Source organism: Chenopodium quinoa, unplaced genomic scaffold, assembly GCF_001683475.1.
Source record: "Chenopodium quinoa cultivar QQ74 unplaced genomic scaffold, ASM168347v1, whole genome shotgun sequence".
In the NCBI taxonomy this organism is placed as follows: domain Eukaryota; kingdom Viridiplantae; phylum Streptophyta; class Magnoliopsida; order Caryophyllales; family Amaranthaceae; genus Chenopodium; species Chenopodium quinoa.
The window spans coordinates 3,508,745-3,518,755 of NW_018743593.1; the positions used below are offsets into that span (position 1 = coordinate 3,508,745).

The 10,011-nt window shown below is 33.8% G+C and overlaps 1 protein-coding gene across 1 annotated transcript; it reads left to right on the plus strand.

Annotated features, from left to right (window-relative positions):
* Nucleotides 1-5,581: 5,581 nt before the first annotated feature.
* LOC110682736 (auxin efflux carrier component 1-like) lies at nucleotides 5,582-9,712 on the plus strand (the record flags this gene model as incomplete). The annotated part of the gene is made up of 6 exons (XM_021859061.1): nucleotides 5,582-6,233; nucleotides 7,857-8,064; nucleotides 8,233-8,318; nucleotides 8,830-8,987; nucleotides 9,099-9,175; nucleotides 9,300-9,712. Coding segments are annotated over 6 exons (1,257 nt in total), but the record flags the coding sequence as incomplete, so codon positions are not given.
* Nucleotides 9,713-10,011: the final 299 nt, after the last annotated feature.

Genomic DNA, 10,011 nt, shown 5'->3' on the forward strand with positions numbered 1-10,011 from the left:
ATGTTTATGTATTGATGACATTCTCCTTCGATTTGGTAAAGCTTCGGGGCAACAATTGAACCTTCAAAAATCCTTTATTAAGTTCTCTCCGGGTTTTGACAACAACAAAAGGTTAGTATTGAAGAGTATCCTCTCTATGCCAGAGACAAATAATATGGGAACCCATTTAGGGTCTCTGATTGATATACAGGGGAAGAAGAGTTTGGCCTTTCAATTCTTGGTGGATAGAGTGTCTGATAAAGTGGTATCTTGGGCTTCCCTCAACCTGTCACAAGCGGCAAAACTGGTTCTTATCAACACGGTTCTAGTAAGTATCTCAGCACATGTTATGAAATGTCTTAAACTTCCACAAGGTATTGCCAACAAGATTGATTCCCTCATCACAAGGTTTTGGTGGTCCAACAAAGGTTGTAAAGGTATGCACTGGGTTAGTAGAGATATCATACAAACCCCCAAAAGCATGGGAGGCTTGGGGATTAGAGGTACTTCTGTCCTCAATGATGCACTCCTCTTCAAACAATCATCAAGGATGCACCTCAACCCTCAACTTTTGCTTTCTAGGGTCCATGGAGGGTTATAGGCATGTAGGGTGTGCAATATGGCTAGGCCTTATGCAAGAATGGGGAATCCTTCCTTAGGAAGATCAAGTCTTCAAAGAGTTTCCCGTCTATTCAAGGATGGTTTCTCTTGGAAAATTGGTAATGGGAAAGAAGTTAAGGCCATCAGTATGCCTTGGGTGGAAGGTCATATTCCAATGGTAAATGCTAATCAGACTTTGGGAGCGGCTCTAGGTTGGAAAGTAGAGTATTTCATTGATAGGAACAAAGGATCGTGGGACGCAGGAAAGGTAAGAAGGTGTTTTGAGTGGAATAGTGCAAAGGCTATCTTGGCTATGGAACTCCCGCAGAGGGGGGAGGATGACTTCATCTGTTGGAAATTTCACCCTTCAGGAAGATACTCGGTGAAAACAGGATACTACTATCTTTTGAAGGATGCGGGGTTAAATCCCGACTCGTTTTCTTCGAATGACCAAGAGTACGTAAAACTGATTTGGAGAATAGACATCCAACCGAAATGTAAACTCTTCCTTTGGAGACTCTTTCATGATAGTATTGCTATCAAAGTCAACCTAGCAAGAAGATGTTTACAGGTTGATGAAATTTGTGACTTCTGTGGCTCGGATCCGGAAGACAGCCAACACCTCTTCCGTTATTGTTCTCTGGCAAAGGAAGTCTGGGGAAACTCCCCACTTTCTATTAGCCATGATTCAACTGGTTCCAGCTCTTTGAGGAAATGGATCCAGAGCTATATCCTGCTCTTTCATAGCGAGGATGGTAAGTTTAGTAATCGTAATGCTTTGTTCATAGCAACCCTTTAGGGTCTATGGAAGTCTAGAAATGCGAGGTGCTTCAAGAATGCCAACGGGAATGCTAGTTTGGTTGCGGAATTCATTAACCAAGCAATGCAAGACCACGAGGTCTTCACCCATAAGTGCAATCAATACAACCTTAACAGGGAGTTAAAGAGCAATGATCCAGTCATTCCCCCAGGTTTTAATCATGTGCAGTTGGGGAGAGACAAGAACGACTTTGACAACTTCATTATGGAAGCTGATGGATCATGGGATAAAAAGACTTCGAGGGCCTGGGTGGGATGGGCAGTGGTTGGGAATGGGTCGATAAGCATGTTGGAAGAATGGGGAAATTGTGGTTCGGCATCATCAGTGGTTCAATGTGAAGCTGGGCATGTCTCGAAGCTTTGAAATGGGCTAAAACTCAGGGAAAACAGGGTATCCTCCTGCTTTCTGATTCTACTTCCCTGTTGAACAATCTGCAAGATAACCTTGGTAAGGATGTTTCGATTTGTTGGATAATTAAGGATATTAGGGAAGTAGGGGGCCTCTTTTCTTAAGTGTGCGATTCTAAAGGTCCCTAGAGAACAGGTAAAACGGGCTAACGACATGGCTAGAAGATGTCGTCTTACTTTGTCGAATGTTTCTTAGTTTTTGCTCCTTTGCTATTGTAAAAAAAAAAAAAAAAAAAAATCTTAGTAAAATCACAATTTCAATTAATAAGTAGCACAACAATGTACTAACACATTGCATTGCATCAATAAAACCACTCGATTTATTATTTTGCTAATCGATTTTGTGGGAATTTTTTAAATATGAATCCCTAAAATAAAGTCCGGTTTTAATTTAAATTTTCTTAAACAACTACGCGCTACCCCTACTTGGAAATCCTGGATCCGCCACTGCGTCCAAGCACTGTCCTACTGTTTATAAGGAACAGTTCCGCTGATCTTCTCACTTTTAGGGCATGCTTGGGTTGAAGGAAATGTATTACTAGAGTAATAAAAATCAAATTAAGCAAAATGAAAGTGAATATAGGAAAGAAGGAGATAGTGATGATGTGATTGTAAGGAAAATTGTATAGTAATGGTGTGGTATGAGGTGAAGAAAGAGAAACTAATACCCTCATTTTGGGGTAATAGTTACACTAGGGGGATGGTGGGTAACTATTACCCTCATTATGAGGATAATATTTCTTCCATCTTTCTCATTTCCTCATGTCACAACTATCTTATTTTAATTGTAAACACTTTGTCTTCTATAACAAAATTTTTAAGTACTTATGTTTTTTCAAATTTGACTTTTATTACTCCCTTAATATATTACCCCCAATCTAACATGCCTTAATAAATAAAAAGATAAAACTAGTGTGTACTATTCTGACCTTGACTATCCAAATATCCAATTGAAACGGAGGGAATAACCGGATAAGTGTTAGACCCTTCTTGTAATTTTCGTTGGCTACAAGGTAACTAGCCCAAATTGTACATGGTCCTGAAATAAATGGGCTCAATATTAAGTCACACGGTCCAAACTGTATCCAATCTAGCACTAATTAAAAGTTGAATTTTCAATTAACCAAATAATTAGGTGATGTTTGATGTCAAAGAAGAAAAACTGAATGAAGTCAGTCTATTACCAACGAAAGATATAATACAATTAAACATCTGCACTTTACAATATTTTAAGCTTTCCTAGTCCCCTTAATTAGCACTTTAGGCGTAACTAGTAGCCCAGATATAATTAAGTAGATCTTAGCGGTTAACAATAGTAATAGCATGCTATGAATATTGTCGGAGCAAGTAGCAAATTTCCTATTATGTTTAAACCATGGAGGTAAGCTTTCTCTCTTTTTCAGAACGCAATAGTTAGCATGTTTTATGATGCAAAATTCCTAACTTGTAAGGTGTTCTTATATAATGGTCAAGTAATTTGTTTTTAACTTCATTGTTGTTTTGACAATCATATATTACACGTATTGAAAATTCTAATGTAATTTTATGACTTTTAACTATCGTAATTTTTAAAAGTGTACTCTCTTCATTTTTAAATACTTGCTTTATTTCTTTATGCGCGGAATTTTAGTAAAAATTACATTAAGTAATAAAATATAAAAATAATGGGGTTACTGGAAGGTAAATTGGAGGAAATAGAATCTAAAAGTAATAAAATTGGGTCCTACTAACTGAGAGAAATGAATTAAATATTATAAAAACTCTTCAAATAAGGAATTGGAGCAAGGCTTTAAAAACGGTTGCAAAAGGAAAATGGAGCAAGTATTTAAAATAAAGGGAGTACATACGTATTAAAAATTCTATTGTAATTGTATTTAGATTTAAAATCTTTTTAATATATTTTTTTATTTTCAGAATTTCAAAAAAATAAAAAAAAAAATTATCTTAAAAAATTATTTTTAATCAAAAACTAATTAAAAAATAAAATAAGTAATCTCAACCATCCATTTATATATTCAATAAAATATAGTCTTATGACTTTTGACTACATTAGAATCATCATTACTCATATACTATCAAGGTCTTAAACTCAAATATTAGGTATTATTACCTTATAAAAGAGTATTATTATGCATTTTTACACCCATAAGGTATTCATACCTTATAAAAGAGTATTATTATGCATTTTTACATCAACAATAACGAATGGAGTAATATAATAGATGAAGCACATAATATGACAATCTCTTGTACAGTATAATGGGTGAACATGCAAAGCATGACACAACTTGAGAGTTGAGACTAGGAAGCTAAAAAGGCAGCATGCAGCAATATTAATGCAATTTGGCTGCAAATTGGAATTTTTTTTAACTGTCAAACAAAGCAAGTAAGTGGGGAAAATTCGACAAAATTGAGTGGGAGGTTGGTGCACACTCAAGTCTCATTCTAGTGTCTAATAATTACTTGTAAAGATAATACAAGTACACTTTTGAGGTTCTAATATGCTTATGATCAATTTACAATTACTAATTAGCAAAAAAGAGAAACTATATTTACCAATAACCATGGGCTGCAATTTGTCTATCAGTCTTTTTGATGGGCTGTATTGAGTTTGGGTGGGTGGTTGGGTAATGTGTTTGACTTTAAGTTAACCCAATGCTCCTTTTCTTAAAATGGTATGCTACTTCCCTTTAACCCCATTTACTTCCTCCGTTCTTTTTTAATTCACCATCCAATTGTAAAATTTTGAAATGAGATTAATGTGACTATTCATAATAAAATTTTCACTAAATTTCAAATCTCCTTCACCTCTTATTTCAAAGTTGAATATTACCACTAGGTATGGTGGGGCCTATAATGTATTACATCTATACTTCAAGTCCAACAAACCCTCACGTGAGGGTGTGACATAGAGTATATAAACCAATTCCGATTTTAACCATATTAGCTGAGCTATGCTAAATTGTTGTGGCTCAAAATCTGAATCATTTTCATTTAATTGGGTCAATTGAGTCCGTTTTTGATACCTTTACCTTTAATTGAAAGTACCAATGTGACATGGGTTATTGTCAATTATTCAAAGCCGTTCAACTAAGGGATCGTTCACTCCACATTAAAGCTAAAAATAAAAAAATAATAACAGTGCATCCAATATGAATTTAGATTAGTATCAAAGATCTTGGGAAAAGTATACGCCACTAATATGTGTGTTCACTATGACTCTAATAACACGATGTTGGTATTATATTGTATATAGATGGTATCAACGAAATACCAAAGTAAGTATGTATTCAGTAGTACCAATAAATGTAAAAATGTTTTATTGGTATTATTATGATTTGTTATGGTATATATATGTACTATCTAAACACAATATAACATCAACTCCGAATTATTAGAGTCCTAGTGACTCTATACATTAGTGTCCTAGACAACCTCAAGTTTTTGACCTATAAGTCCACTCTTGAGCTAGCAATGTACCTTTGACTTGCATCCTACAGTCAACGCATTTGCTACTTTTGTACATTCCATCATTTCGTAGATCCTTCCTCAACTCCACCTGGTATTTGAAAAAAAAAAACACAAGACAATAGCATGCAGCTGTTTTCAGGCAATAATTTTTCCTATATAAATCTAACATTATTTATGTTTTAATTTTGTTATTCACTAAAACCCCTTATTAAACCTTTTCTTGCCTTCTTTACCCATTTTATTTATACAACTAATTAATTTTTTCATCTTACATTATTTTTCTCACACAAAAAAAATGAGATGATACAATGTACTATCAAATATAGTACCTCTTTATGTAGTAATGATTTCAGCTTATGTATCAGTAAAATGGTGGAAAATATTTTCACCAAATGAAATCTCAGGAATCAACAGATTTGTTGCATTATTTGCAGTCCCACTTCTATCCATCAAATTTATCTCAAATAACAACCCTTACGCAATGAACTTCCGCTTCATCGCGGCAGACACATTGCAAAAACTTATAGTCATTGTGATATTGTTTATATGGTGTAAGCTGAGTTCAAGAGGGTCTCTTGAATGGTGTATCACCCTCTTTTCACTTTCGTGTCTTCCCAACACGGTTGTCGTGGGCATTCCTTTGTTAGGAGGAATGTATGGCCAAGACCTTTCGCAGTCTTTGATGGTGCAACTTTCTGTTATACAGTTTAATGTATGGTTTCCTATTATGTTGCTCTTGTTTGAATATAGAAGAGCAACAATAGTCATCGTTTCTGATGAGCAAGGGACTGAAATGAGTACTGATCGTAGCTCATCTTCGCTTGAATGTTCTAAGAAAATTAGTGATGCGAGTTTGGAGTTTGATGAGGAAAGAGAGTTAGATATTTGTGTTCTTTCTTCTAGGTCATCAACCAAGATTAGTGATCATGATGATGAAGAGAATTCTTGCCCTAAAGGTTTGCTTTCAACTTTTTGATGAAGTTTTTTATTTGTTGAAAAATTTGTCAGAAATGACCTTTTATATTCAGTTATTTGTGAGAAATGGCCTTTAAAGCGGTTTTGATTATGAGAAGTGACCATATAATAGGAATATGCAGCGGCAGAGCCAGAACTTATGACCTCAAAAAATAGTTATAAACACTATAACCACTAAACCACCTTTAATTCTTTATAATTGTAGCACATCTTTTATAACTATATATTTATAAAAAGAAAAACGGTTATTTCACCAAATGCCACTGAGTATTTAAAAAATTCACCAAATGCTATAAAGGTTTTCAAAATTCACCTAATGCCATCGAGCTTTTGAAAAATTCACCAAATGCCATTAATGACTAACGGCCGTTAACTCCGTTATTCATTAAGATTAAATCTTGAGACCTGTCATAATATGATTGGTTCATTTCAATTATTTATTTTCATTAATAAAAAAAAAAAATATTTTTTTCTTCATTTTTGTGGCAAAAATTGATTGGGTATAGTTTTGGGGGTCATTTTGAATCTTTATGGAGACAAATTAAACTCGAAATTGACAAAAAAAAAATGTAAATGCTCCGTTTTTTGTGTAGAAAAATATTTCGATTCGCGTGTCATTATTTTTTAACTATCAATTGATAGGGTAAGGTTTTGGGGGGTCATATTGACCCTTTTTTTGATACAAATTAAGCTCAGAATTGACAAAAAAAAAAACATAAATGCTCCGATTTGTGTGTTGAAAAATATTTCGATTAGTGTATCGTTATTTTTTAACCATCAAAATTTATCGGGTAAGGTTTTGGGGGTTATTTTGATTCTTTATGGGAACAAATTAAGCTCGGAATTGACTAAAAACATATATGCCCCATTTTGACTGTCGATATCATAATTTTTTTTTGGAAAAAAGGCGAAATGGGGTATTTATGTTTTTTTTTTTCCAATTTTGAGTTTAATTTGTACCCATAAAGTGTCAAAATGACCCCCAAAACCTTACCCGAACAATATTCGTCACGAAAATCGAAAAAGTATTATTTTTATTTATTAAAATAAATAATTATTGTGTATTAATTTTTAAAAGTAATGACATTTGGTGAAATAATTTTCCAAAGTAATGACATATGTTGAAATAAGAATTGCATTAACGAAAAACTAACGTTCATATGCTTTTAGTGGCATGAGGTGTCATTATATTGTTTGTCAGTGACATTTGGTGAATTATGAAAAATTTAATGGCATTTGGTGAATCTTTTAAGTAATCAATGACATTTGGTGAAATAGCCATAAAAAAAATAAAAATAAAAAAAAATAAAAAATTATACAACGTACTATTTCCCCAAAAAAAAGAGTACAACTGTTTCCCCTTGTCCCCACCTGGCTCCACCAGTGGGATATTGGGAGTTAATCGCCGGAATTCGGCGTTGGTCATCACGTGATGTTACAAAAAGGCCCTTCTCTCCAAAAAAAAATAAAAATAAATAATAAATAAAAATTAAATAAATGTATATGTCCCAATTTTTTCCGTGTTAAGAAATAATTTTAAAGTCATATTTACTCTGACGATCTGATATGAGACTTACTTAATGTATACTCCTTGACATTGACAGAACTACCGAGCTCGACATCGAAGGTCGAAGTCCATGTAGAAGATATCGTTGAATGTAAACCCAAGTTGACAAACACACTTCCTGTCCCTGCAGCCGGAAATGTAATGACAACCAGGCAGATTTTGATCATGGTCTCTAAGAAACTCATGAGGAACCCTAACTTCTACTCTAGTCTTTTTGCCTTAACTTGGTCCTTGATCTCGTTTAGGTAATTGACATTCAACACATAATACTCTTTAGTAATCTCTCTAACCTTTATTTTTGTGCATAATTATAAGATATTATATACTAACATCTTATTAGTATATATATTATGTGTAATGATCTCTTTAAAATCTTATTTGATTATTAATTCAGTTTTTACTAAATATTGAAGGTGGCATGTTGAAATCCCTGCAATGGTGGCCAATTCAATTAAAATTTTCTCTGATACAGGACTTGGGATGGCAATGTTTAGTCTTGGTAAGAATTTTTATTTTATTTAGCTTTGAGTTATATTGTATTTTGTATATGCATAAATCTCATTGTCATTGAGTACAAGTCTTAGCTTATTAGCAATAGCTGCAATAGCTCGGTATGATAGAAATGAGCTTTTTAGCCCCATTAATGAAAGTATGTATGCATGTTTATAGTAGATAACTAGAGAGCTTTGCAAGCTAATTAAGTATAGTATCATGTTTATATTGTGAATAAATGTAACATATAAGACAAAAGTGTCATTCTCATGCCAAAACTACTCCCTCCAATTATTTAGCAGTTTAATTGTCCAATGAGATCTTATTGGTCTATTGTCAAAGACCAAGGGCATGTATGTATGATAGGTCAAATCTAAGGTTCAAATCCCCTTTCAATTGTAATTTGTAATGTCCTTGTGGCTCATTCGCACCGAAATAAAGTTTAGTTGTGGAATCTAATGTAAACATGTCCTTATTGGGTTATTGCTAATTAGCTTGATTGTTGTCAAAATTGATAGGCTTATTCATGGCTTCACAACCTAAGATAATTTCTGGTGGGAGTGCATTAGCTGCCTTAGCTGCAGCCATGAGGTTCATTGTGGGCCCCGCTATCACGGCGGCTACTTCGTCTGTTATTGGATTAAGAGGAACTCTCTTACAAATTATCATTATGCAGGTATAAAATAAAATTCATGAAAAACAATATTATCATCATATTAACCAAAACCAAACAAATAAATCACAAATGTACTAACCAATGTGCTGTAAATCTTACTTTTTATTTTAGGCAGCTCTACCACAGGCTATTGTCTCTTTTGTCTTTGCTCAAGAATACAATGTTCATCCTTGTGTACTTAGCACAGCGTATGCTCCTACTAAACTCAAAATCTTGCTCAAAATAATACATATTGCTAGCTTATTTGATGTACGTACAGCGTACTACTTGGTCATTTGTCATTATTAAACATGCTTTTAATTTTGGATGCAGGGTTAGCTTTGGAATGTTAATATCGTTACCAATTACACTGGTTTATTACATCTTATTGGGGGTTTGTATCAAGTGAAGGGAATAGTTGCAGCGCACGAATAAAAAAACAAGCTATTAGACTATTAGAACACTAAGATTATGTACAACGATTGAATTGAGTACACGTTAACCTTTTAACCATCCCTAATAATATGGCATAGCCTATTTCAATGTAACAATATTTCAAGAGATGTAAATATTATTAGTTACTCCCTTCAATTCGCTCCCATCAGAGTCTCCAACAACAGCTTTGGTTTCAGAGAATGTTGTTTTGTTGGAGATGGTTATGCTGACTGAAAGAGAGGTATGATTCTCGCAGTATCTGCTAAGAGTAAGTTAGAATGTACTTATGTTCAATGTCACCTAAGTTCTTTACTAGCTGATTCTATCAATAATATTTTAGCTTAAAATGTACTTATGTTCAATGTTCTTCTTAGCAGTTGTATTATACTATTATGTCCTCTGGCCTCGGGTGTCCTACAGCTTCAACGCGACAATACCAATGCTTAAATGCAGATGTGTGTTCAATATAAACCAGGATCCGAACTAGAGGTCTAACATGACAAATCGGAAACATGCTGATACATTAGTAGCTTGACACAATAAACTCTGTTTTAATAGGTGCATCAACAAATCTGTTTATTCATTAACATATCTGAATAACACTATAACC